General features: G+C 51.4%; 1 protein-coding gene across 3 annotated transcripts; it reads left to right on the plus strand.

Annotated features, from left to right (window-relative positions):
* The first annotated feature begins 281 nt into the window (after nucleotides 1–281).
* Cbs (cystathionine beta-synthase) lies at nucleotides 282–23,699 on the plus strand. Of its 3 annotated transcripts, none has more exons than XM_034524212.2 (17): nucleotides 282–417; nucleotides 3,572–3,897; nucleotides 9,158–9,264; nucleotides 11,123–11,257; nucleotides 11,587–11,666; nucleotides 11,960–12,094; nucleotides 12,630–12,699; nucleotides 14,173–14,264; nucleotides 15,141–15,266; nucleotides 15,702–15,786; nucleotides 17,587–17,692; nucleotides 19,020–19,094; nucleotides 19,237–19,371; nucleotides 20,411–20,519; nucleotides 21,000–21,084; nucleotides 21,738–21,779; nucleotides 23,018–23,699. In XM_034524212.2, exons 2-17 carry the CDS (start codon nucleotides 3,698–3,700, stop codon nucleotides 23,119–23,121), a joined length of 1,686 nt encoding a protein of 561 aa, XP_034380103.1. In that variant the 5' UTR covers nucleotides 282–417; nucleotides 3,572–3,697; the 3' UTR covers nucleotides 23,122–23,699. The 3 variants fall into 3 exon arrangements, with proteins under 3 accessions (XP_034380103.1, XP_034380104.1, XP_076773189.1); XM_076917074.1 differs by having other exon boundaries at nucleotides 299–417; nucleotides 3,575–3,897; nucleotides 23,018–23,262; XM_034524213.2 differs by lacking the exon at nucleotides 21,738–21,779.
* The last annotated feature ends 3,791 nt before the right edge of the window (nucleotides 23,700–27,490 follow it).

Below are 27,490 nucleotides of genomic sequence, written 5' to 3' on the forward strand. Positions count from 1 at the left end.
GCAGGATGCAGACTTTTGGGCACAGACCTGGGGCCCTTCCGGAGCCTCACGACAAACACGTGTTAAATCGCAAAGCCTCTGCTCTCGAACTTTCGAGCGCATCTCCCTAGATTCTCAAAGAGCAAGCGGACACCCCGCTGTGGAGGCGGGGCGTCCAGCGGGCCCCTGGCTGAGCCAGAGTGGGGGTGGGGAGGGGAAGGGGTGTGGGGGGCGGGGGGGCGGTCGTTCTGCGGCCGGGGATTGGCGGGTGCCGGCCCTCCGCCCCCGTCGCCGGGCCAATCGCCTGAGCCTGTTGTGGGTGGCCCGGTCGGTGCTAGACTGGCTAGGCTCCCCGGATCCCCATCTGAGCTGTGATCCTGTCCGAGCGCGCGCTCCAGCCCAGCCCTGGCCGAGCCGTTTTCCCGCGTCTGAGTCTAGGTGAGCTCGGGCCACAGTGACTCCCACGCCACGCACACAGCGAGATCCTCACTGGGGTTCGGTAGCCGGTGGGCACTCCTCATCCCTGGGCACCGACTTGGCTTTAGCTGCACCTGGACGTGCAGAGCAGAGCCAGCTTGCGAGCCCGGTGCCCCGGCTCCCTAAGGTCCCCGTGATCCCACCGGGGCGTCCTGACTTGTCCTGCCACCCCGCTGCCACCTGCATCCATTGCTCTCTTTCCACAAGTATCGATCTCCCCGCAGCCCTATGCTGAGCACCCATGTGGCCCCAAGCCCCACGACTGCGAGTCTCTGAGCGTGGAGCCGGGTTTTGGGGTGACACGCTGTCCCGGTACCGGTCATCGATTTCCCCTATTTTGGATGGAGACTTCTGTTTCGCAAATTGTTCTTTGGGGCGCTGGTGCCAGGGTGGGGGTAAATATTGAAGTAGTGTCGCGCGAGGTGACTGAGGCGCTGGAGGGCAGGTTCTCCGTCTTGTGCGGGACCTGGTGGGGGCGGGGGAGGGAGAGGGCGCGAGACCTAGGGTTGTACAACTTGCAACTTGCGGAGGCTTTCCCACATCACTGCCACACAGTGTCCCCAACTGCCCCTTCCGGAGGTCGAGTGGCCAGGTGGTTTGTGCGGGACCGTGATAGTCTTAGGAAAACCCCACTGGAAAAATGGCCTCTCCGTGAGAGCCCGGAGGGATGCAGGATGCCCTGGGCCACGTTTGCCAAGACGAGTTTGGGTTCCGGTTGTTCGATGGCTTTCTGTTCTGCGATGACACTTCAAGGATGGCACTGGGCGAACTGCGCCTGCATGGCTTTTGGAGAGTTCTGCAGCCCGAGTCGCCTAGCAAAAGGACACTTTAGAAAGGGTTCTTTGACCTAAGGATGGAAGCACCTGCCTAGGCCACAGCCTGGGCGCATGCGTTTTGGTGTTATTTGCCCCCCCCCCCCCCAAGGGAATCAATAAGAAGGGCCAGGGCCAGGTGGGACTTCTGACTTTACATGGGAGTGCTAGGTCATATCTGGAATACTTAGAACACCAAGGATGGTGTCCATGTTAGACAAACAGAAGTTTGGGGATATAAAGAGATGGCTCAGTGGTTAAGAGCCCTCGCAGTTCTTGCAGAAGCCCCTAGTGGCTAACAATCATCTGTAACTACATTTCCAAGGGATGCAACCCTCTCTTCTGGCCTCCAAGAGCAGCAGGCACACACAAGTGGTGTACATACATACATGCAAGCAAAACACCCAATACATATTAGTAAATCTTTAAAAATGTACTTTTATTTATTTTATTATTTGCTTGTTTGAGACAGGATCTCTACATAGCCCTGGCTGTCCTGGAACTTACTAGGTAGACCAAGCTGGCCTTGAACACACAGAGACTCACTTGCCTCTGCCTCCTGAAGGCTGGGATTAAAGACAGGCACTATGACATCCAGCTTTTTTTTTTTTTTTTTAAGAATTTTTTCAAGCGGTGATGCCACATTCTTCATAAAATAATAAGAAAATGTGTGCCTGTTGTGTGCACACTCATTAAATGTCACCTCGACACGGTTTAGAGTTACCTACAAAGAGGTCTCAATAGAGAGACTGCCTAGATGGGATTGCTCTGGGGGCCATGTCTGTAGAAAATTGACTTGCTTGTTACTTGAGGTGGAAGGAGCCAGTTCAGTGAGCTGCACTATCCTCTAGGCAGGGAGTCCTGAACCGTATAAGGCCAGGGAAGGAAGGTTCAATGAGAGCATGGTGGGGACATTTGTTTCTCTCAGTTCTTCACTGTGGAAACAGTGTGACTACCTGCTAAAGTTCCTTTCCTGACGTCCTGAAACTTTAATTGAAATAAACCCTTTCTCCCTGAAGTTGCTTTTGGTCAGTGTGTTTCAGGTTTTTTGTTTGTTTTGTTTTAAATCACAGCTAGAGAATGAAAAATAGGACCAGACTTATTTTTTTTTTTTTTATCATCTCCAAAGCCCCTGTGCATTCAACAATTACAATCTCTGTTGGCCTTTTGTCTAGGCTCCGCCTCACAGTCACCTGGCAACAGCCAGGTGTGCCTGCCTCACTATAAAAGGGGATGCCAATCCCCTCCTCTCTCTCTCTCTCTTCTTCCCTCTCTGTCCCCTCTTCCCCCATTCCCCTCCTTCCTTTCTCTCCAAGTGCTCATGGCTGGCCTCCTCTCTCTCTCTCTCTCTCTCTCTCTCTCTCTCTCTCTCTCTCTCTCTCTCTGCCTTTCTCTGTCTCTACTACCCCCTCAACTCCCCTCCCCATACCCTGAATAAACTCTATACTACATCTCCGTGTGACTGGTACCTCACGGGGAAGGGATGTGTCAGCATGGGCCCGCAGAGCACCCCCTCCCCCGCATCATACTGCGCCTCTACCAAACATATCCCTAGGTTTTTTTTTCTTCTTTTATAAAACACAACAATCTCTCCTGCCTTTAATGTCCTCTCTGCTGTGTTCCTATTGGTCTACCTGTTCGGGGTCCCTCACAGACGTGAAATCATAGGACGTTTGATTATTTTGCGCACTTCGTATAAACGAAATCTCGCGTGTGACTGGTTCCTTTCATTGAACACTCTGTCTTCAGAGTTAGTCCGTCCCTTTAAAAAAATTTACTTATTTGTGTCTATGTCTGTGTGTGCATGTGTGCTGAGATCGGAACTCCAGCCCTCATGGTTGTAAAGCAAGCACTTTCAACTGCTGAACTGTCTCTACAGCCCAGATCTGTTCCTCTTTGTGGTTGGGTAGTACTCTGTCGCATGGATGGGACACTTTTTGTTTTTGTTTTTGTTTTTTTTTTTTTGTTTTTTCGAGACAGGGCTTCTCTGTGTAGCCCTGGCTGTCCTGGAACTCACTCTGTAGACCAAGCTGGCCTCGAACTCAGAAATCCACCTGCCTCTGCCTCCCAAGTGCTGGGATTAAAGGCATGCGCAACCACTGCCCGGCTGGGACACATTTTTGTACAGCCATTCATCAGTGACTTTGGGTGATGTTCATCTTTTGGCGGAGACAGCCATGAGAATGGGCATTGTAAATATCTATTTTTTGTGGTTTTTGGATCTCTGCCCTGGGATTGACTTGCTGGGTCATATGGTAGTTTATGTTTAACTTTCTGAAAGAAACCCTAACTGTTTTCCACAGCAGCTGGAACCTGCTCCTTTTTTTTCCCATCTTTGCTGAGTTTGAGTGGAGCCAGCACTCCCAGAGAGGACGTGAGAGAGCCAACTCCTTAACCAGCAGGTCTCCGCTCACTCTGAAAATCCTAGCATGCCTTCAGGGACATCCCAGTGTGAAGATGGCTCTGCAGGGTGCCCCCAGCACTTGGGTGTGCACTCAGAAAAGGGACAACCGGAGAAGAGCTCCTCAGGGGACAAGGAACGAGTCTGGATCCGGCCTGATACCCCGAGCAGATGTACCTGGCAGCTGGGCAGGCCTATGGCGGATTCCCCGCATTACCACACAGCGCTGTAAGTCTCTGTCTTTGATCCCAAGATGGTGGATGATGGGTTTATTTCCTCTCTCTCTCTCTCTCTCTGTGTGTGTGTGTGTGTGTGTGTGTGGTGCTGAAACTTACATACACTGAATGTTTGGCTCTGGTGGGTTCGTTTATGGTTGGGCAAAGACTGTCCTTGGCACTGACAGATAATAGGAACCATTCCATGCACATTCAGTCAGTAGTTGGCTCAGAAACATGCACTTGGTCTCACCCTGTACTAAAGGGCCCAGGTTGGTTCCTACCCTCTTGTAAAAAGCTCTTAGGATTATCTTCATTTCCTTAGTCTAAGGTCTTCAAATTCAAACAAGTAGGTGAAAGGGTTTGTGTTTTAAATCTTGGGAGTCCTGTCCCCTGTGTGGGGCCACCAACATTTATAATTATTGGTTCAGAAGTCTGAGTGAGGCCTGGCCCTGTGTGGAAGGCAGCCACTTATTAAGGGACCAAAAAGGGTGGTGGGGGAGGGGGAGAGAATCTGTGCCTGTTGAATGGGGCTCCAGTTCTGGGAAGTGAGGACACAGGTGGGAGCTGGTCAGCTGAGTTCTTGCCAGGACAGCACAGCACCGCAGGGGGTAAGAGCCCCAGTAGCTGCAGGAGGCACAAGAGAGCTCACCCCCCCTCCCCACCCCACCCTCCAAGGGCTCCCGAGGGCCTAGGAACTGCTTGTGCACAAATCACAATCAGCCTTAAGGGTAGGTTTGTCCTCAGCTAATCTGTCCTGCTTTGTTTGGAATAATTGGAAGACCAGGGAGGGAGCCCTAGGGAAGACTCCCGCACTCTGTGGGGAGGCACTGGCTCAGGGCACCCGGTAAAGGGGCAGATATGGGCGGAGAGAAAGATGGGACAGGTTGATTAGGGTGAGACAAACCAGCCACTTTCAGAGGCTCTTGATGCGGTGGCTTCGGAGGGACAGAGGTAGGCTGTAGGCAGCCCCGTTGAGGAGTTGGGGTTTCTGAGGTCCCTCCGAGGTGCCCTTCTGTGCTGGCAAAGTACTGGCAGTCAGGGTGGATGATGGATTGGACAAACCTGAACAAACGTCTGAGCACACCGGAGCCTGTATCATAAAGCTGTCCCTGACTGGCCTCCTCCCCGGGGTTCAGGTCAGGAGCTCTTGGCCTTGGTCTAGCCTATCCTCACTTTCCTGAGTCCAACCAAGGACATCCAGGAAGGGAGCACCGTCAGCTCTTCTCCGGGACATGACTCTGCCTCTCTGGTAGACCTGGTTGGAGTCCAACTTGTTGCTGCAGGTTGGCCCCAGGCAGCTTCTCCTTCCACCCTGGCACTCCAGATTCTTGACTCCTCCCCTGACTCCGGGCCAAAGGTGACTGAGGCTTCTATTTAGTCAGTTTGACTCCAGTATGAGAAGCCTGGGGGCGGGAAGGCAGGAAGCCAGGACCCAGCAGCCTGGCAAGCCTTGAAATCTGGCTGTTGTGTGCAGATCCCGAAGCAGGGTTGATGAGTTCAACCGAGGCAGGGAGCGTGTGGGCGTGCAGCCACCCTGGAGCCTGCAGAGGGAGAGCCATGTGGAGACTGCTCTGGACTGCTCATCACACTGTGCTACCATTGAAATGTTGCAGAACAACCCTGGGGCCACAGGCTTGACCTGTTATAGGCTTATAGCCCTGGGCCGTTTGTTTCTGGACATTACTTCCGCCTTGCTGGCCAGATAATAATCAGGCTTCTGAGGTCTCTGGGAGCATGATTCTTGAGGACCTACTCCTGAGAGGGAGGCACCTTAGTTGTTCAGGGACCTGAATGGAAAAGCAGTTGGGGTGTTCTGGCGGCTGGAGGCTGAGGGGTCAGAGGGTTTAAATTCTCAAGCAAGACAGGCTGTCTCCAAGTCTGGGTTTGTTTATTTATTTATTTATTTATTATTGAGGCAGGATCTTCTTTTAGACCCTAGATTAGCCTGGGCCTTGAACTAACTTAGAGAAATCCTCCTGCCTCAGCCTCCAAAGTACTAAGATTACAGGCATATGACACCACACCTGGCTGTTTGTAGTTTGAAACAGTGGCTTGCTATTGTTGGAAATAGCATCCAGAAGACTGGCAGCATGAGCAGTCAAAGAATTTACCAGGACTCAAAAGAGAAGAAGAGAGAGAATTTACTAAGATCTGTTATCTATAGCAGGTGGATTCCCAGAGAGGAACCATGAGGCTGAGAGGGAGTGAGATCTGGGTAGGGATGTCCCAGGCAGGGTCTCAGCTATCCCCAGGCTAGCTTTAAACTCACTATGTACCCAAGAATTACCTGGAAGCCCAGATTTTCCAGTCTCTGTGTCCTAAGGGCTGGAATTACAGTGTGCCACTTTGCCTGCTGAGAGCTCTTCTGTAAATTAGGGAGAAGTTACATGGTGTCTTAGGGTTTTACTGCTGTGAACAGACACCATGACCAAGGCAACTCTTTATAAGGACAACATTTAATTGGGCTGGCTTACAGGTTCAGAGGTTCAGTCCATTATCATCAAGGCAGGAACATGGCAGCATCCAGGCAGGCATGGTACAGGAGGAGCTGAGAGTTCCACATCTTCATCTGAAGGCTGCTAGTGAAGACTGGCTTCCAGGCAGCTAGAATGAGGGTCTTAAAGCCCACACCTACAGTGACACACCTGCTCCAACAAAAGCCACGCCCACCCCAACAAGGCCACACCTTCTAATAGTGCCAATCCCTGGATCAAGCATATACAAACCATCACACCTGGTCTCACCACTGGGTCTGTATTTGGGTCTGTAGACAGGGTACCACTATCTTGTTGAGTAATTTTATAGTACATCTTTCTTGAGGGTAGCCATTCATTCAGGTAGCACACAGCTCATTAGGAGTTAGCTGAAGGCGAGACGTAACCATAGGGTGAGGCCTGGCTTGGAGTCATGGGCATTAGGCCCCTCATATCAGCATAAGATGTCACTAAGTCACCAGGAGCCAGACTCCAAGTCGTCACACCTGTTATTAGAACAAGTGGAGTTTTGATCTTACTTTCAGCGTTTTATCTCTAAATATGTTTTATCTCTAAATAAATATGTTTTATCTCTAAATAAAACACAAAGCAGAAGTCAAAAAACAAGAGATGGTGTTGCGGGAGATAAGTTCCTTCTGACAGATTCGCAAGGCCAAGTCATTAATGGGAGGGGGATACATCCTCTTGAACTGTTTTAGCTCTCAGTAGGGACATGGGTGTGGCCAGTTGGCATCGCTAATCAATCATAAGGTCACAAGACAGGAAGGTGAGGAAGACCGGCATTTTAGAGAGAGGAGAAGGAGATGGAGGGATCCCCAGGGCTGGCAGACAGCACAGATGTGGATGGAAATGGGTGTCATCCCTAAGATAGTTCCATCTGGAACTGAGATACCGGTCCTGCCAGAAAGTTGAGCAGGGGCTGAAAACACAAAGCAGAAGTCAAAAAACAAGAGAGGGTGTTGGAGATATTTAACATAGCGTTTTCTTGGGCCAACTATCTAAGCAGCGGCCGCTCTGCTTAGCTCAGCCGCCATGTTCCGTGGCCAGAGGCCATATTCGGCCCTGACACCCACAAGACGCCAGTGTGGCAGATGGCTCTGCCAATCTTCCAGGCTGTCTCTGCAAGGCTGGGCTGAACCCAGACCATCCCGCCAGCCACGCAGTACCCGGTAGGAATGAGACTCTAATGCTTAATGATTAATCAAAGGCTTTATATATTTGGTAATGCTCGATAAACAAGATGCTCACACAATTAGAGGTGTTTCCCAATTAACTAACCTAGATATAAGTTGTTACTCAGGACTGCTCCCAATACAATCGTGGTTCTCCATCCTCCTACATCTCTGCCTCTCACTCTTCCTCTTCCTTCTCCTCTTCCTCTCCTTACTCCTCCCACCTTAGCTCCTCCCAACTTTCAGGGAAAATTTCCTGCTACAAGAGGGACTTTGGGGTCCATTGGTATAATTAACGTATGATGCCGTTGAAGGTAGGGATTCCTGGGTTTCTTTTCATCCCATTTGGCCCAGAGTAGAGTATGATGTTCTGTGACCCAGTCTTGGAGGGATGGCTAATTCCTTTCTTGTAGAACCATTTGAAGCATAATAAAATGAATTTTGAAAGAGATTAAGCAAATTAGATGGTGAGGAGGTGTCTTAATTGGGGTTTTATTGCTGTGCAGAGACACAATGACCATTTAATTGGGGCTGGCTTACAGTCTCAGAGGTTTAGTCCATTATTATCATGGCAGGGAGAATGTCCCTAATTTATCTTGCCCTCCATAACATCCTATGAGATGCAAGGGCACAGTCAGACCCAGGGAGTGGAAGTTACATGAAGGTCCAGTCCCTCAAACTGGCTTCAAATGTCACCCTACTTGGGTGTTCCGGTGAGTGACTCTGTGTGTGTGTTATTCCACAACCCAAGCCTTACCTAAATGCACACAATGATAACAGTATTTTTTATTCGCCTGAAGTAATTGTCCTCTCTGAAGTTGAAGTAATTGGCCTTAAGCCTCCGTCTGCCAACCTAGGCCTAGTCTTGGAAGCTTCTAGCCTCCGTACAATCTAATCCAGGCCTAGAATGTTTTCAGGCTCTGAGACTTACTGCTGAATAAGCTCACCCCTTCCTAGTTCTTTCTGATATCTGGCTGGCTGATGCAATCTGGCTTCTCTCTTGGCCTCTGACTTTTTGCTCTGCTTGGCTTCAAACCAACTCTGGCAATCTGTTCAAATCTTCTGGCTCCTTCTCATTCTCTGGCTTGTTCTGTCTTCACCTGTCAAAACCTGTCTTTCTGTCTCCCCCCTTTCCCTCTCTTCCTCTCTTCCTCTTTTCCCTCTCCATCTCTCCTTCCTCCTCTCTCTCCTTCCTTCTCTCTTTCTGCACTGCTTTCCCTTAAGTAGCCTCTTTTCTTTTTCTCTTCTCCTGAGAATTGAGCATATCCTATTCTGTCAAATCTTTCTCTGATTCATCACTTTGTCTGTCACTCAATCAGACATCACTTTCGAACATGGCTGCTTCCTTTTACAAACTAACTTTACCTTCATTATTTGGCATTCAAGGTGTGTACTAAGAGCATTTCTGTAATCCAGCCAGAGGGATTAAAGTTGTGTGCTAAGGGCTGAGCCACACCACAACTAGAAACAGCTTTTTTTTTTTTTTTTTTTTCTGTAAATAACACAATGCTGGGTTCCACAGTGTGATCAAATATCCTGCAACATCAAGGCTTAAACTGCTGTTCTGTTTTGTTTCCTGAATGGCCTCTTCTCTCTGTTTTAGGTCCAAATCCCCCAAAATTTTGCCAGATATCCTGAGGAAAATTGGGAACACCCCTATGGTCAGAATCAACAAGATCTCAAAGAATGCCGGACTCAAGTGTGAGCTCTGTGAGTGTTTGGCTTTCCTGGGACTGCCTCCATCCTGTCACCAGGACCCTGGGATGACCCCTAGCTGAGGCTCTGGGGAGTTACTGGCAGTCAGGGTCTGCTGGGATGAAGGATGTGTATTAGTGACTGAGATGTCCCCTTTCCAACTGATGGCCAGGGAAGTTGGGGGCTAAGGAGCCAGCCTGGGAAGGTCCTGCAGAGAGAGGACAAAGAGGGCATCGGATCCTATTACAGATGGTTGTGAGCCACCATGTGGTTGCTGGGAATTGAACTCAGGACCTCTGGAAGAGCAGTCAGTGCCCTTAATCGTTGAGCCATCTCTCCAGCCAGAGAGCATCTTTTTTATTTGTTTGTTCTGGGTTTTTTTGATTGTTTGTTTTTGTTTTTTTGAGACAGGGTTTTTCTGTGTAGCCCTGGCTGTCCTGGATCTCACTCAGTAGGCCGGGCGGGCTGGCCTCCAACTCAAGAGATTTACCTACCTCTGCCACCCTAGTGCTGGCATTAAAGGCATGCATCACAACTGCCCGGCTTTGTTTTGATTTTTTTTTTTTTTTAAGATTTATTTATGTATATGAGTACACTGTTGCTATCTTCAGACATACCAGAAGAGGGCATCAGATTCCATTACAGATGGTTGTGAGCCACCATGTGGTTACTGGGAATTGAACTCAGGACCTCTGGAAGAGCAGTCAGTGCTCTTAACCGCTGAGCCATCTCTCCAGTCCCTGTTTTGATTTTTTTGAGACAAGGTTTCACTGTATAGCTCTGGCTGGCCTGGAATTCACTATGTAGCCCAGGATGGCCTTGAACCATAGATATTGCCTGCCTCTGCCTCCCAAGTGCTAGGATTAAAAGCATGAGGCACCATGTTAGGCAGAGTGTGTCAATGAGGAGATTGTGTGGGTGGCTTTGCCTTAGGAGGGGTGGAGGGTCCCATGTGGAGGCAGAGCTTGCACTGAGTGGTTGCCATGGCTGCCAAAGGAAGCATTAGTATATTTCCACTAGTTTCATGGAGTCTGGCCATTCAACCACTTATGGGATAAAGAGTGGGAATTAGGTCCCGATGAATGCTGGTCATCCGGCAAGGAGTTCCTCACAGGGAGCTGTTCCCAGGCAGGGGTGTGAGCATTCATAGCCTGAGCTATTATCTGAGGTAAGGGGTAAGTTGGCTCGGCCTGGGGGTTGGGGGAGCAGTGTTACAGATCTGAGGATACGATGTGACCAAGGGCTAGGGCCAAGTGAGCAGACACCAGAGCCCTTCTGTGCCCTCTACCTCTGGGGGATAGTGTGTTTGTGGCAGGTTTCAGAACCAAGAACCAGCCAAGAAGGTGGTCTGTGGGTGTTCTGGAGTATGACACTTCTCTAGCTCTGAGGTGGAAGGAAGGGTTCAGAATGGGAAGAGGTGATGTCAGGTGGGCGCAGGGCCGAGCGTGAGGGTTGGGCTCACTGACTAAGGATGATAGAGGCAGTCGAGGTTAGAGGAGTTCGGGGCAACTGAGGCAGGGGCTTCAGGACTATGGGGGTCTGGCTGGGGTTACTTGAGCTGGCTCCACTGCAGGAGAGTGGGGTCTCAAATCCAGGCGCCTGCTGCATGTTCTCATTCTGCTGGGACACGTTTTCCAACCATCCTCCCACGGGCTCTTGACTGTCTTCTCACTCAGTGTCGCCATGGGTCTGCAGGGCAGGTGGGAGACAGGCCGGCTGTAAGCAGGAGTGTCCAGGTACAGAGGCGGGCAGTGGACATGGACTGGCAAACATGGAGACCAGCCTTCTTCCTGGGGGTGTCTCAGGTAGCTGAGGGTGGCAGGAATGTGTGAGGACCGGAGAGTCCTTCCTGTGACTCATGTTTGCTTCTCAGTGGCCAAGTGTGAGTTCTTCAATGCGGGTGGGAGTGTGAAGGACCGCATCAGCCTTCGGATGATTGAAGACGCCGAGCGAGCTGGAACCTTGAAGCCTGGGGACACGATCATTGAGCCAACTTCTGGCAACACAGGTGGGGAGGGGGGCAAGACTGGTTGAGGCAGAGCAGGGCCTGAAGGTCCCTGGTGCATGCAGACCTATAGGAAGGTCAAGAGGGAAAGGCTGGCCACTGGCTGCCTCTTCCCAGGTGTGCATGTTCTGTTCTGCTTCAGACGCAGAAGCACATTTGTGTACCTGGCTGTCAGATCGCCATCAGAGTGTGGGGTTCCTTCCCAGAACGGGGGTGGGGGGAGCTTTATCCTTTCATGGTTCTGGGGTTTATCCCTGGTATCCCAGGCAGGCGTCAGGGAGGCACAGGGCTTTGGGTACAGACCCCTCTTACTCTCTGCATGTGACCCTCAGGGATTGGGCTGGCTCTGGCTGCTGCTGTGAAGGGCTATCGCTGCATTATCGTGATGCCTGAGAAGATGAGTATGGAGAAGGTGCGTCGAGGGCAGCCTAGGGTGGGGCTAGGTGGAGGGCGTGGCCGGCGGGAGGGCGTGGCCGGCGGGAGGGCGTGGGTTGAAGGGCTATTGCTATATCAAGTAAATAAGAAGAGCTGCGAGGGGCGCATGCGCCCATGCGTGCATCCCTGGCCCCAGCCTTAATAAAAGCTTTTCTTTACCAACTGAAAACAAAGGTGAGCTGCGGTAGGTGAAAGGCAGGGGCCCGGAAGGGTACCACTTAGGCTGGTGCCCAGGCACAGTGTGATAAAGGTTTGGTTTTTCCTGGACAGGTGGATGTGCTGCGGGCTCTGGGAGCCGAGATTGTGAGGACGCCCACCAACGCCAGATTCGATTCCCCGGAGTCCCACGTGGGAGTGGCATGGCGACTGAAGAATGAAATCCCCAATTCTCACATTCTGGACCAGGTTAGGTGTCTTCCCCCTCCACCCAAGGAGGCAAATCTGTGGTCAGAGATTTGTGTTCAAGTGTGGTGTTTCCTATGGGACCCTGTTGTGAGACCGGGATTGGTCTTTGCCGAGCATGAGTAGGGTAACATACTTCCTCTGGGGAGATGCTCCAGGCCATACTCAGTGGTAGAGCCTTTGGTTTCTGCTGTCTCAGTGTCAGCGTTGGAGAGCTGTCCCACTGGATACAACCCACTGGACAAAGAGGTTGGGTTACCTTCAGGTGACCCTCTGGGGGCTTTGAAGATACAAAATGTCTAAGAACTTGCACCCCCTCCTTCCCAAAGCCTCCTTCTCTGTTCATTTTGCTTTTGGGTTACTTTCACACTGTGGCGGCCAGATTTTAATATCTTGTATGTGAGGGCCCCGAGATGAGATGGGTTCTCTAGGCTGCTTGCTGTAGGACTTGCTGGCGAGCACGGAGCTGACCATCCAGTGTCCGTGCATGATGGCGGCGGTTCCGGCCAGCTCACAGCCTCTCCGTTCTCCCGCACAGTACCGCAATGCCAGCAATCCCTTGACGCACTACGATGACACCGCTGAGGAGATCCTGCAGCAGTGCGATGGTGCGTGCTTTCCACCTCTCTGCCCACCTTGACTGCAGCCAGTTCTTAATTCGGTTTCATTTCTGCTGCGGTCTTGCTCAGAGTGCGCATGCGTGCGAGCGAGCGAGACAGAAAGTCACTCAGGGGAGAAAGGGTTTGTTTTCCCGCTCACAGTTTTGTGGGGAAGGCAAGGAGGCAGGACCTTGAAGCAGCTGGTCATGCGAGATCCACAAGCCATGGAGTAGACAGAAGAGTGCACACATATGCCTCATACTCGGCTCACTTTCCCCGCTCTCTCTTAGACAGCCCAGGACCCCCCTTTCCAAGAAACATGGGTCTTTCAGAACCAATTAATAGAATCAAGACAGTCCCTCAAAGGCATGCCCAGGGGCCAACCTGATCTAAACCATCCCTCACTGCGACTCTCTTCCCTTACGCTTCTAGGTTGTGTCAAGTTGACCGAACTATCCTACTTAGTCCAATGTGGTTGCTTGGGGGTGCACAAGTGTCCCTCCCTGCTCCTTGGTCAACTCAGCCTTAAACATCCCTCTCTGTGAAATGGTTTCTAGAGAGGTTTCTCCTTCCTCTGAGCCAAGAGGGCTTCTGCCTCTGCCTCATCTATGTCTGAGACACCTGGTTCAGGCTGTGTCCCACCCCTGTGTCCTTCAGGCTGAGACCCCTGGTTCAGGCTGTGTCCCACCCCTGTGTCCTTCAGGCTGGTGGACCTGTTGAGCTCATACATACTGATGCTGGCTTCATATCTGGGGATCAAGGGACATTGAATCTGGCGTTTCGTTTTTCTCACCTTCAGACCTGCATGGTGATAGGTGCAATTAGCTTACCCTCAGTATAGCTTACCCTCAGATATCGCCGACTGCCTAGCTCCTGGTGCTGGTGAGACACTTCTCTAAGAGGTCCTCCTGGGAGAAGGTGCTGGAAGGTACCAGCCTTGGCTTCCCACTTGAAACCTGATGTTGGCATTGCCCTGGATGTAGACACATTCCATGCCCAGGAGCCGGACAGTAAAAGCCCAAGTGTTTGCTTGCGCAGTTTTATGAGTGAGAATTCTCATTTGGCAGGCTTGGTGCACATTCCTGAGTTTGCCTGGTTCAGACTTGCCTGATGCTGAAAGTCAGCAAATATGAGAGCCTGGGCCAGTTCTCAGCCTCAGCTTCAGCCATTTTGTCTGTGTCCTAAAAATCTAGTTTGCTACTCTGTAATCCCAAGAATCAAACAGCCTGGGAAGGCGCACCATTGACAGCTTACTTCTGCCAGACTTCGAGCTCTCCAGATGACCCAACCTTATAGATTCAGCTACATGGGTAGTTCAGAGGCCAAGATCACAGTGCAGACAGCAGCCCCTTAGCCATCCACAGACAGGTCGATGTTTAAATTTATCTCACTGACCCGATTTCAGTTGAGTGTATTTCCAATGGTCATTAAGAGTGGTGGGCTGGCTTGGCCATGGCCTGAGAGTGTCTTCCCTCCCCCCAGGGAAGCTGGACATGCTGGTGGCTTCAGTGGGCACGGGTGGCACCATCACAGGTATCGCCAGGAAACTGAAGGAGAAGTGCCCTGGGTGTAAAGTGAGTGTGGTACCCTGGGTGGCGCTGGTACAGACAGGGTGGCTGAGGGGTGGGCCTGGACTAGCTCTCTTGCCTGTGGCCTGAGCTAAGCATGGTTTCTGGGTGGGCCCCCTGGGAGCTAAGCTCCTCCCACATTCCCAACTCATCCCACTGCTATCTGGAAGAGTCGTATCCAGTCACCCGGTAGGAATTTGGGGAGTAAAGGGTCCTGGAGACTCCCATGTTGAATGAGATGAAGCCCTTCGGATTAGTCCAGAAGGTACCTAACACAGTCCCAGGTTGGGTTAGGGCAGTGGTTCTCAACCTGTGGGTCTTTTCGAATCAATTAATAGAATCAAGACAGTCCTTTTGGAGGTTGCATATCAGATATCCTGTATATCACATATTTACATTATGATTCGTAACATCACAATTAGAGTTATACAGTAGCAACAGAAATAATTTTGTGGTTGGGGGTCACTACAACATGAGAACTGTATTAAAGGGTCACAGCATTAGAAAGTTGAGAACCACTGGGCTAGGGGTGGGCACATGGAAACTGGTATTTTCTCCCCATGAGACTGCCCACACTCCAGGAAGAGGTCAGAGTCCAGAGCTGCCCTTTGTCCCCAAAGGGGACTGGGACCTTTCCTGGAGTAGCACTGGATTTTTCCAAATACCGTGTGCTGGATAACAGCCCCAGTAGGTTGTGCCCTTTCTGCTGGGATTCTGGGAGACTTAACCTTCTTCTGATCTGGGACTAGCACGTGCTTCCTGTGAGCCAGTCATTAACAGGCAGATATTAGTGGGGCAGTATGCTTTCTGATGGCAGCCGCTTAGGTTAGGGCTGGGTTGGACTTCTCCGTGACCTGAGCCCTAAAGCTGCCCACCCTGCAGATCATCGGGGTAGATCCTGAAGGGTCCATCCTTGCGGAGCCTGAGGAGCTGAACCAGACGGAACAAACAGCCTATGAGGTGGAAGGGATCGGCTATGACTTCATCCCGACTGTCCTGGACAGGGCGGTAGGTTGAGCCAAAGTGCTTCCTGAGGCAGAGCCACAAGCTGCTGCCAGGTCGTTAACTTGCTTCTGTTATTCTGGCACTCCAGCTGCCCCACATGTTGAGGGACAGAAGAGGGAGGTGCTGGTACAGGAGCTGAGACAGGGTGACACACACTACACTACCATGTTCAAGTTCACATCTGATGCTGCTCTGAGATGCAAACGGAAGGACAGACTAAGGCAGCCAGGGGCCAGGGCGGATGTTAGCAAAGGCCACCAGACCGATAAAGATGATAAAGACGTGGGTGGTCTGAGTTACTCTGCAAAGCATAAAGGAGAGGGAAAGGGCAGAGAAGTCTGGGTTTGTAGATCCAGGTGGAAGAAGTCTTCTGTGATGTTGCCCCGCCCCACCCCAGGCCCCTCTGCCTAAGCTCAGGCTTGACCCGTCTTGGCACAGGTGGTGGATAGGTGGTTCAAGAGCAACGATGAAGATTCCTTCGCCTTTGCCCGCATGCTCATCTCACAGGAAGGACTGCTGTGTGGTGAGTGGCCGGCCACAAGCCCTGTGGGTGACCAGGTAGAGGACCATCCAGGATGTATGCTACCTTCTTGGAAAAATTCATGACATGACATTCATGGTCATTCTGTGGCTTTGTGACAGCAATAACTTCTTAGCTGGAGCTATTTGTCGGTCTAGGTTTTTCTTACCTTCCTTTTTACTTTTCTGGTTTATTTATTTATTGTATGTATATGAGCACACCGTTGCTCTCTTCAGACACACTAGAAGAGGGCATCGGATCCCATTACAGATGGTTGTGAGCCACCATGTGGTGGCTGGGAATTGAACTCAGGACCTCTGGAAGAGCAGTCGGTGCTCTTAACCGCTGAGCCATCTCTCCAGCCCTGTTTTTTGTTTTTTGTTTTGTTTTTGAGATAGAGTTCTACTGTGCAGCCCTGTCTGTCCTGAAACTCGCTCTGTAGAGCAGGCTGGTCTTGAACTCACTGAGATCTGCCTGCTTTTGTCTTCTGAGTGCTGGAATTGAAGGTGTGAGTTGCCACCACCAGGTAGCATGCCCTTCCAGTTTTTGAGGCAAGCTCTTCTGGTTTTTGTTTTTTGGGTTTTTTTTTGTTTGTTTGTTTGGTTAGTTTTTTGTTTTTATTTTTCCCTATCCCTGAAATGAGGGAGGGGAGGCTCAATCCACAGCAGCTCAAGATTAGGCCTCCTGGGACCCCATCCCTTGAAGGGGTTGGAGAGAGAGCCAAGAGGGAGGGAGCTGGGACAGCACTTTTTGCCTTCCTAGTTTTCTGTGCAGCTGAGACACATCTAAAAGCAACCTCTACAGCCTTCCTCCCACCCTGGACTCCTCGGTCACCCTGTTCAGGGTGTTCAGAACACCTGACCACAGGGCTACATAACCCAGTGGCTTGAGTTAATCTTGACATTTGGAGAACGCCGAGTGTGCCTGAACTTGTCCTATAAATATGGCCTCATGTTTTCGTTATGTTGGAGGGGGGAAGGGCAAGGCAGTCAGCCCCAGCATGGCCAAGCACTATCAGGAGAAAGGGCATAAGCCCTCTCTCTCCTGATTGAAATTAACTCTGAGCATGGCCACTAGGAGGACTTGAGCCTTCAGTGTAACTGGTATAACCCTGGTCCTCGAGAGATGAGTAACCAGCCGGCCCGTGGTCACGAGACTTGAGATGACTTTTCTGGCTGCCTTGCATCCTCTTAGGCTAAGCCCCAATGAGCCCCAACCAGAGAGGTAACAATAGTGGCTCTGGCTGTCTCTGAGAGGTCCCAGGTCTAGGGCTCTAGATGGTCAGGGTCACAGTGAACCTGGGGCTCTTATTAAGATGGTACCTAATGTCACAGAGTTGCTTTGCATGGTGGTTATGTGTAGTCAGTGAGACACATGTCCATGGTCACCTCTTTGCTTGGGATCAGGCGTTTACTTGGAGGACCCTGCCCTTAGCCCCTGCTCTGGCTGAGCATGAAGGTCTCCCCAATTCCTCAGTGAGGGTTTAATTACGAGATAGACGCAAGCTTCATCGACTATGAGGAGGAAGATGACCCAGAGTGATGGCGCCATTTTGGGTTTGATCTTTGGCCACTGATTCCTACAGATCCTTCCAGAGCGTGTATGAATCATTCCAGGGCACGTATGGACATGTGCGAGATGCACAGGGCTGGGTATTCGGATACATGCCTGAATGGCTCCTACAGATCTTTCTAGAGTATTGGCATAGATGCATGTGTTATGCACGCACATGTCCTCATATATGGATGTGTGTGCAGACACACGGGGGGGGGGGAGGGGCAGGTCTCACAGTCCTCTCTACAGGTGGAAGTTCAGGCAGTGTCATGGCTGTGGCTGTGAAGGCTGCCCAGGAGCTGCAGGAAGGACAGCGCTGTGTGGTCATCCTGCCTGACTCTGTGCGGAACTACATGTAAGGCACGCCCCTAGTCCCCATCGCCCTCCTGGCTGCTGTCACCTGAGTGCTGTCTGTGGGGTGCTGGAAAAGGGTAGACGTGGCTGGGCCTCGTAAGCCTGCTAGTCCCAGGCTCCTCCATGTCTTTGGAGCCAGTGTTCACTTTGCACGGCTCCATCCTGAGCCTGTGTGTGTGTGTGTGTGTGTGTGTGTGTGTAAAAGTCTACACGTGTCCATGGTGACAGCTTAACTGGACAACTGTGCCTCTCATGTACCCCTTCTGTCCTGTTTTCTTCGCTTTGGCTTCATTACCCCCTGGGGTCTCTGAGTGCCATAGGCCAAGCTGAAGTAATGTTTTTACGGGACGATCCTGTCCGCCGGCTCTGCCGCTTCATCGGCTGTTCTAAACTGGACCTGGGAGGGTGAGCGCACCCTGGCTGGGTTCTCATGGGACTTGTGGTGTGCTTGCTCAGTAAGTCGCTTGTGAAGCTTTGTTGGCACTGACAGAGATCGGCACTCACAGGACAGTCCCAGCTCCCGGCCCAGCCACCTGTGACCAGCAGGTTTGAAGTCCTGCCAGCTGCCTGGGTTCCTGGCTGAGCTAGGGGGAGCTACTCTGTTGCAGGCGGGCCTCACGGGCAACCGGAGTGGTAGAGATGGGTAACCCACAGCTTCCTCACCTCGGGCTTTACCCACAGCCTGTGAACTACATAGAGCAATGTCTGCGTAGAGAGCTTCAAAGTCTGGCAGGGCCAGGCATGGTGCATGGGCATCCTGCTGGCTTCCAGGGAGGGTGACAAACAAACCAGATGCCACTGCCTCTCCAACATATGGCGGGCCTGTTGCGTGTTCGTGTGCATGGTTCTGGTGTGTGTGAGCGCATGTGTGTGCGTTCGTGTGTGTGTGTGTTCTAGGGGCCCAAAGTTCTTGAGCATTTTATATGAGGATGCATGAGTGTGTACTGGAATAGTGGCCACCTCTGTCCCAAGCTGCCGCTCCTCAGTATGCCTTCTCGGGACAGATCTTGAAAGCTCCGCAGCCTTTGGGCACAATGGGAAAGGTCCTCTCTGTTGAGGCGGACCTCGGGGTGCAAGGAGGAGCCTGCCCAGGAACCTACAAGAGAGGTTCTGACCACAGAGGCTTCTAGAAGCAACCTCCTTGGTTTCTTCAACCCAGATGCCCAGTATTCCTGAGTTCTCTGTCTCCCTGGAGCTCCCTACAGCCTTACATCATATGAGGAAACAGTAAGATCCAAGACAGGAGCAAGGCCCCCAGAACCTCATCTCTGGCCATGTATGTGCCTCCCACTGGGTACAGAGACCTCAGTGACACACTGACCCTGCAGGTCCAAGTTCCTGAGTGACAAATGGATGCTGCAGAAGGGCTTCATGAAGGAGGAGCTCTCAGTGAAGAGGCCCTGGTAAGGATGCTGCCTGCCTCTGTCCCATCATCCCTGGGTGAGCAGGAAAGGTGGCCTACTGGTTTGCCATCATGGTGGTTTTCTCCTGGCCTTATCTTCATGCCACCTGCCTTTTCCTGCCCTGTTCCATCCCTTCCTTCAGGTGGTGGCATCTGCACGTTCAAGAGCTGAGCCTGTCGGCACCGCTGACCGTGTTGCCTACTGTCACCTGTGAGCACACCATCGCCATCCTCCGGGAGAAGGGTTTTGACCAGGCACCCGTGGTCAACGAGTCTGGGTCAGTCTCTCCCTCACTGTCATCCAGGGCTCTGACTTTAGACTCTGCCAGGATCCAAGCTCCCGTTCCCCAGGTCTCTGTGTCCATGTCACTAAATGGGATGGGCAGTGACAAGCTGAGTATGATCAGTTTGCATACGCTGTCCAGAGCCACGGACATCCTGCTGACCACCCCTGTCCCTGAGCAGCCGATACTGGGCCATAGTGTGTCTATAGTGGGTCATAGTGTGTCTCAATGTGTCTGCCCCCCCCCCCCCCCCGTTCATTGGCAGTATGTAGGCCCACAGACTGCCCTAGGGAGAAGGGGACAGGCACTCAGAGAATGCATGGTAAGGAGGCCTGGTTCTCCAGCAGCCTCCAAAGTCTGATGGCTGGTCACCCTGGACCCTTGTGGGGATGTAAACATCACAGGACTTTTAAGCTTATTTGTCCCTCTGTGGGGTTCCTCCGTTCTACCTCCCCCAATTATGTTTTTATACGTACAAGTGTTTTGCCTGTGTGTGTGTGTGTGTGTGTGTGTGTGTATGTGTGTGTGTGTGTGTGTGTGTGTGTTTGTACATACACTGTAGTGTCTAAGCTTTTATAAATAATAATAAATCTCGGTGTTATTATTTGGGAGCTGGAAAGTCCATGACAGCCCAGAGATATCTGCCATCCGATGCAGAGGTACATACTCCAAGCATAGGGCCTGAGAAAGTTCTGGACACAGGAGCCTGATGATGTTTCCTAGCAACAGAGCCAGGTGGGAGGCTTGGCCCCTTTAAGAGTGAGCGGGGTGTGTGTGTGTATGTATGTGTGTGTGTGTTTACGTGTACCACCTGTATGCCTAGTGCTTGTGGTCATTAGAGATGGCTGTGAACTGCCATGTGGGTGCCGGGAACTGAACCCAGGTCTCCTCTCTGTAAGAACAGCAAATGTTCTTGATCACCGAGCCATTTCTCCAGCTCCTGGGTCAGGTTCTTAAGAGGAACTCCGAGTTGGCCAGAGACTCCTCTCTCACCCTTGTCTCTTCTTCCCCCTAAATTCTGTGCTCTCCCCAGGGCCATCCTAGGGATGGTGACTCTTGGGAACATGCTGTCATCCCTGCTTGCTGGGAAGGTGCGGCCATCAGACGAAGTCTGCAAAGTCCTCTATAAGCAGTTCAAACCGGTATGATTTTCCAAGGGGGCAGTAGGCGGGTGAGAGGAAGTTGGGCCTTCAAGGCAGGGAATAGTGCGTCCTGTGCCGGAATTAAGTTCCTGACCCACACCACCCATATAGCTTGCTTATGGTGTTTGAAGTCCCGTCAGCTGAAGGTTATCACTGTCACATAGATCTTGGGTGCAGACCAGTAAAAGCTCTAGACTCTTGCTCCATCTTTCTTTTAGACCCCATAACCACTGCTCTGGCTACTAGTTGGGCCTCCAACCAGAAGCCGTGGGGTTGGAGACAAACATTAAGCCAGTATTCAGGCAGGATGCTGTAACAGAACATGCCAAGGCTCTGTGCATTCATGGTTGGTCTTTTGTCTACTTGAAACTCACCTGTGCAGCTATGGCAAGCCTTGTGCTGTCTTGCCTTCAAATCTGTGGGGGCTTATAGTTGTGAGTGCTTGTCCTTGGGCCAGCATGGACACAGGTTCTCTTGCAGATCCACCTGACCGACACACTGGGCATGCTCTCCCACATCCTGGAGATGGACCACTTCGCCCTGGTGGTCCATGAGCAGATCCAATGTGAGTGGGGCCCCACTTTTGGCGCTGGGTTCTTGCTGGGGGGTAAGGATGTCAAGCCCTGGACACTGGCCATGCCTGGACTGGGCTCTCGTGATACACATGCCTGCTGTTGTGCACTAGGCAGACATGCTCTGTAGTGGGTGATGGGGAGTCTGTGGTCCTCATCTTCCCATAATGGCATCTGACATCCGGAGTCTCTCCCCGTGTGCCTGTAAAAGTCTAGTCATGTGCCCAAAGGGCACTGTTTAGATAGAACAGAATTGTTCTAGGCCCACAGGCAGTGTTAAAGATGCTGGGGTGGGGGCAGTCTGACAGGAACTGGGGACAGCTGAAATTCTTGCTCCTTGATGACATAGCCAGGAGATATTGATTCTGATGAACTCCAGGGAACTCTGAAGGGAAGCCCTGGGTGTCTGTTAAAAGGGCAGCTTGTGCGCCACAGGCTGTACATATGGAATAATAGTCAGTCTGTCTTTTCTGCTCTCAGCTCCTTCCCAATGTCAACATCTGTCTCAGGTCCCAGTGGGGTGAGGGGTGCTGACTTTCATTCCTCCATCCATAAGAACTGGGAGGGCCTTATATCTGGCCGTAAGGCTGGCCTGCATGTGGGGGTGGCCCCGTGTCTAACCCCTCTCCCGTCCTTGGCTCTACAGCACGAGACCAGGCCTGGTCAGGAGTGGTGGGGGGGCCCACAGGTATGTACAACTCGCCCATCCCAGCCCCTAGGAAGTGACCCTCATGGTCAGAATCATAGCTTTTCAAGGGCATCTAGAGACCTGGACCTCTAAAGTTGGGTAAAGGGGGTTGGGGTGATTTTCTAATCTTTGAACGTCTCAAACAAACAAAACAACAGCAACAACAAAACTGAATTCCAGCTTCAGGGGCAGCTGGAGTAAAAGACAGAGCTGAGTGTTACCACAAACCTAAAACGTTCCCTTCCTAACCCTGTGTGGGGAACTAGCCAGCCTAACTGGAGCCTGATGTCGCTTGCTCCGTGGGGGTCCCAGAGCTAGACAAATCATCCCTTGGCTTCAGTGGCTCCAAAAATGCAGCAGCTGATTTCTTCTGAGTTTCTCGGTCCTTTGCTGAGGTTCTGGATAGGCCAGTGAGATACCTATCCCTGAGGGGTCTTCCCCCAAGGGGGCCTCTGTCTTAATTCATGTGGCCTTCTGAGCCAGCATGGGCTCTCCTGAGGACAGGCTTGACAGGACTGTACCAAGAAAGAGGGTGCATCTGGCACGAAGGGCCCAGCCCACCGTTATGGAGGTGGATACATGCCAAGGCTCTAGGCTGAGTTAGTAACCTAGAAGCCCTAGAACGGGAGAACCAGGCCAAGTCCTAGGCCAGGGGCACCTACTCGTAGGAAGCCCTTAAGTTCCTCTCAAGCCCTCACATGAGTGAGCAAGGCTCACTCACACCTAGATGACGGTGTGGACAGAAGCCTGGGCTCCCTGCATCTTCCCGAAGTGATATAAAACTGTTCGCCTGGCCCTCTCTGTCTGTAGGCTGTATGGTATAGGGCCAGGCCCAAGCTGATACGAAGCTCCAGTCTCAGGCGGAGTGAGCTAAATAGGCCCCGGTTGCCAGGCAGGATTCTGGGCCAGAAAGAGAAGCCTGAGGCTTGTCCTGGCAGTATGACACTGCACATGGGCCTGTGAACATGGGCTGAGGAGGCACCTGCCAGGCCGTGTGTTCTGGGGAGCCTGGGTTGGTGTCCAGTTCTCAGTCCCAGACAGCACCCAGCATTCTACTGCAGGGCTGCAGTTACTCTCTGGTTCCACCCACGTGACTCAGCTGGAGCAAGGGTGGCTGGGTATTTTGCTCCTGCTTGAAGTCCTGGGAAAGGGTCTCTTGGTGTTGTCAGACTATGGTCTCAGATCAGCTGTGTTCCCGCCTGGTCACCTTTAATTCAGCAGCTGTTTCTTTTCCCTAGACCGCAGCAATGGCATATCCAGCAAGCAGCAGATGGTGTTTGGGGTTGTCACTGCCATTGACCTGCTAAACTTCGTGACAGCCCGTGAGCGGACCCAGAAATAGAGCCCGGAAGTCAGGACTGGCTTCCATCCTCCCTGCTGGGGCTTCTTGGCTTTCAGAGACACCTACCAGCTTCCATGACCAAGTCCAGCAGGTGGCTGCTGAGGCCAGCACCTTCCCCTCCTAACACCCAGTTCCCTAAATGAATCTTCTATGTCCGAGTAGCTTACATGGGCTTTCCTCTGGTGTCACAGAACTGAAGAATGTCAGCCAGGAAAGATGAACACAGACTACAGTAACTACTAGACTCAGGGTGCCCAGAATAGCGTCCTCTCCAGAGAGGGCTCCGGCATGGGAAAGGGCAAACTTTGGACTGACTGTGTGCTTGGACTGACTGTGTGCTCATCCTCAGGGGCGGTGCTGGCCCCAGCATGGGAGCTTGTGGGTTTTAAATGAAGGTGCGTTCCTGTGACCTGAGACCCACGGCTGTGAAGTAAACATGGTGCCTGCACAAAGTGTCACCACCTGGGTCATGACCCTGCTTAACAATTCCTCCTCTCATCCCCCTCCTTCCCTGACCTACTGTCTCGATGGATCTCCCTGTTCTGGACTCTTCCTATAAATGGAATCATGTACCTGTGGTCATGTCTACCTTGTCTCATGTTTTCCTGTTACGGCCTGTATCAGAGTTTCATTCCTTTCTGTGGCTGAGGGAGTCCATTGGGTGAATGGTCCTTAATATATATATACACACATACACATAGACACACACACACACACACACACACACACACACACACACATATATGCTTGAACACATTTTTCTCCCTGGACTGTAGCCCAGGTTGGACTCACTGCAATCTTGTGTCCTTGCTGCACTGTTTCACACGCTTGCCTGTGTGTCCCTGAATCGCTCTCAGTCCTCCCAGCCTTGGTTATCTCTTATTCCTCCTGTGGTCCTGCCCTGCCCAGGGCAACTCTCTCAGTCCTCCCCAGCCTTGGTCATGCTTGCTTGTGTGTCCCTGGGCACCGTTCTCGTTCTCAGTCTTCCCCAGCCCTGGTTATCTCTAACTCCTCCTGTGGTCCTGTCCTGCCCTGTGGTTTAGGTTTGTTGCCCAGCAACTATACATCGTCTCCCACGTGCTCCACCCATGTTTGAGTTGGGCTGTCTTTGTTTCTTTACTTACAGGAGGGACTGTGCTTTGGTACACAGGTTTGGGGTGTCACTATGTAGCCCAGGATGGCCTCTACCTCCCTGTGTGCCACCCCTGCCAAGCTTATCCTTAGTTTTGCTGAGGTCAAACCTGTCTATTTCTCCTCTTCTGGTGTCATCTCCATCACCACATCTAAGGCATGGGCTCCTGTCTTGCCAGGAGTTGTACCCACTGCTGCATTTTAAGAAGAGAGCTAGGCCATGCACAGTGACACACACCTACGATCCCACAACTCATGCCACAAGTCTTGAAGCTAACTAGAGCTACATGGCAAGACTTGTTTCAAACATATATAAACATTTATTAGAAAGTACCCAGGCCAGTGTAATGGCTGAGCAGGTCAAGACTTGCTGCTAAACCTGATGAACTGAGTTTCATTCCTGGATCCCAAATGGTAGAAGAGAACAGATTCCCAAAGTTTTCCTCTGACTGCCACAGAAGGGGGTGGGGGGGGTGGGCGGGGCGGGGCTGAAGAGATGGCTCAGCGGTTAAGAGCACTGACTGTTCTTCCAGAGGTCCTGAGTTCAATTCCCAGCAACCACACGGTGGATCACAACCATTTTTTTAAAAAATAAATCTTATAAAAGGGGGTGGGGTGGAGAATAAAAGTCCCTGCTCCAAGGAAGATAAGCAGTGTTGAGAGTTGGCAGGGGTACGCAGACAGGGATATGAGAGATGGAGTATGGAAGGGTGAACTGGAAAACAAGCAATCTCATATGGAGGAGACGCATGAGCGGGCACCAAGCCCATGGTGTTGAGGCCAGTCGGAGATTAGAAGGATGTGCCACAGAAGCAGAAAGCCAGCCACCACCAGATGTAGGCAGTGAGCTACTGCATCTAACCAGCCCTACGGGGACAGGAGTCCATGCAAGCTTCATGAAGGTTCCAGCCACATGTGACAAGGGCTGAGCTAGGTCTCAGGTCCTAGATGGCCAGCTCCATTTCTTATGTCCCTATTCCAGTTCTATCAAAGGCAAAGAAGTAACTAAAAGCCACTGCTGTCATTAAAGCTGTCTTTTAAGGGGCTGGAAAGACAGGTTAACGGCCAAGAGCACACTGGCTGTTCTTCCAGAGGGCCATTCCCAGCAGTCATGACGGCTCACAACCATCTGCAACACCAGTTCCAGGGGATCTGAGAATCCCCCTGGGATTTGAGACCTCCATGGGGGATCAGGCCATACATGTAGGCAAGATACCCATACACATAAAATTATTAAAAACTGGGGCTGGAGCCGGGCAGTGGTGGCGCACGCCTTTAATCCCAGCACTTGGGAGGCAGAGGCAGGCAGATTTCTGAGTTCGAGGCCAGCCTGGTCTACAGAGTGAGTTCCAGACAGCCAGGGCTACACAGAGAAACCCTGTCTCAAAAAACCAAAAAAAAAAAAAAAAAAAAAAAAAAAACTGGGGCCGGAGAGATGGCTTAGCAGTTAAGAGCACTGGCTCCTCTTCCAGAGGACCTGAATTCAATTCCCAGCCACCACATGGTGGCTCACAACCATTTATAATGGGATTGATGCCCTCTTCTGTCTGACATCCCCTCTGTCATGCAGGCATACATGCAAATAGAGCACTCAGATACATAAGACATAAGCAAATACATCTTTAAAAAAACAATTAAAACCTATCCAGGTATGACAGGACGAAAGGATTCCCAAACTTACATTATCATCATTGCTGTTTTTACATGGCCAAGTGGGGATCAAACAAGAGGACACAGAATGGCAACCCTGATACAGATAATGCCACCAACTGCTACTTGCCCATCAAGTACTTAACAGATGGTTCCTTGAGCTCAGGTCATGCTGGCCCTCCAGAACATCAAGAGGCCAGACAGGAAAAAAAATGTGGAGGGAAGAGCATAACAGGATCTCAGACCTTAGCACAACTGACTCCATGATGGAAGCACCACTCAGGCTATTAAAGTCAGCAGTGTAGACAGGCCCATCCACCAAAATGAAAATAAGAGCTCTAATCCATCCAAGTGTCAGGAGAGGCACCAAATGTGCTAACCTTGCTTTTTGGCTTCTGTAGTTCCATGTGCTATGTTGCTCGGGCTGTCTTTGGAATTGCAATCCCCCTGCTTCAGCATCCCAAACACTGGGATTATCAGCATGAGCCGCTATACCTGGCAACTTTTAGGTCTAAAAAAAGGGGGCGGGGCTCACAGGACCCAACAAAACTAGAGATCTAACTGTAGAAGGACACATAACTACGACGCCAAGGCCTCCTCTGAGTCCACAGAAAGGCTTGTGGGCTAGGCGGTGTACAGATCAACAAAAGGCAAAACCCTAAGCTTTAATCTGAACGGGCCACCTACCTGCAGTATCTGCTAGGCCACTGCTTACCTAAATAGGCATGGTGGGTCTTGTTAGCCACAGACATCATCTTAAAGCTTGATGAAACTGAAAAGCCAGACTCTCCCTTCTCACAAAGGAAACCCTTGAGAGCCTGGTATCGGTGGCCCGAGGTTCTGTTTGTCCTCCTTGGACAGCAGAGTTCAAGGGCACACACCTCCACCTCCTGAAAGCCAGACACTTCCTGCCATTGGCCACTCAGAGTCCCAATTTCAGACGTTCCTTTGTCTTTTGAGACAAGGTCTCTCCTGTCTCAGATTTAGGACACAGTCAAGTTTGAGCTTGGGCTTCTGCTTTCCTGACCCTCTTACTCACAACTGCCAGGATTATAGGAGTATGCCATATTTATGGGGTGCTGGCCACTGAACCAAGGGTTCTGTGCATGCCAGGCAACCGATATACCAACTGAGAGCGTCACCCCCCAGCCCTTAGCCACACTTCTGAAGAAAAAAAGCTCTCTGGTCCACTGCTCTAAGCACAAGCTGGGGACCTGCAACACCTGGACAATATCCCGTGCTCCCGGATGTGCCCAGAATACACCTCCCGAGGGGTTTTACAGTGCGGAACCAGCAAAGGCTACAGGTCTGCTTCCATGAATCATTCTCTTGTTACGCCAAAATAATTCAGCTTATGAAAAGTTACAATGAAAAAAAAAATGCTTTGCAATTTTTTTCCCCCTTGGAAAGTGTCAACTGACTGAAGCCCAGCCCCTTGAAGGCCTGAATGGTGTTCAAGAGCTCGGTAGCCTCAGCTCGTTCCACCACGGTGTCACTGCAAGATGTGTGACAATCTGAGAAGCTCGCCTAGGAATGAAAAAAAGTCTGCTTTGGTGACACAAGCTTTACAGAATCAATCATCCACAAG

This window comes from Arvicanthis niloticus, chromosome 20, assembly GCF_011762505.2.
Source record: "Arvicanthis niloticus isolate mArvNil1 chromosome 20, mArvNil1.pat.X, whole genome shotgun sequence".
NCBI classification, from domain to species: Eukaryota; Metazoa; Chordata; class Mammalia; order Rodentia; family Muridae; genus Arvicanthis; species Arvicanthis niloticus.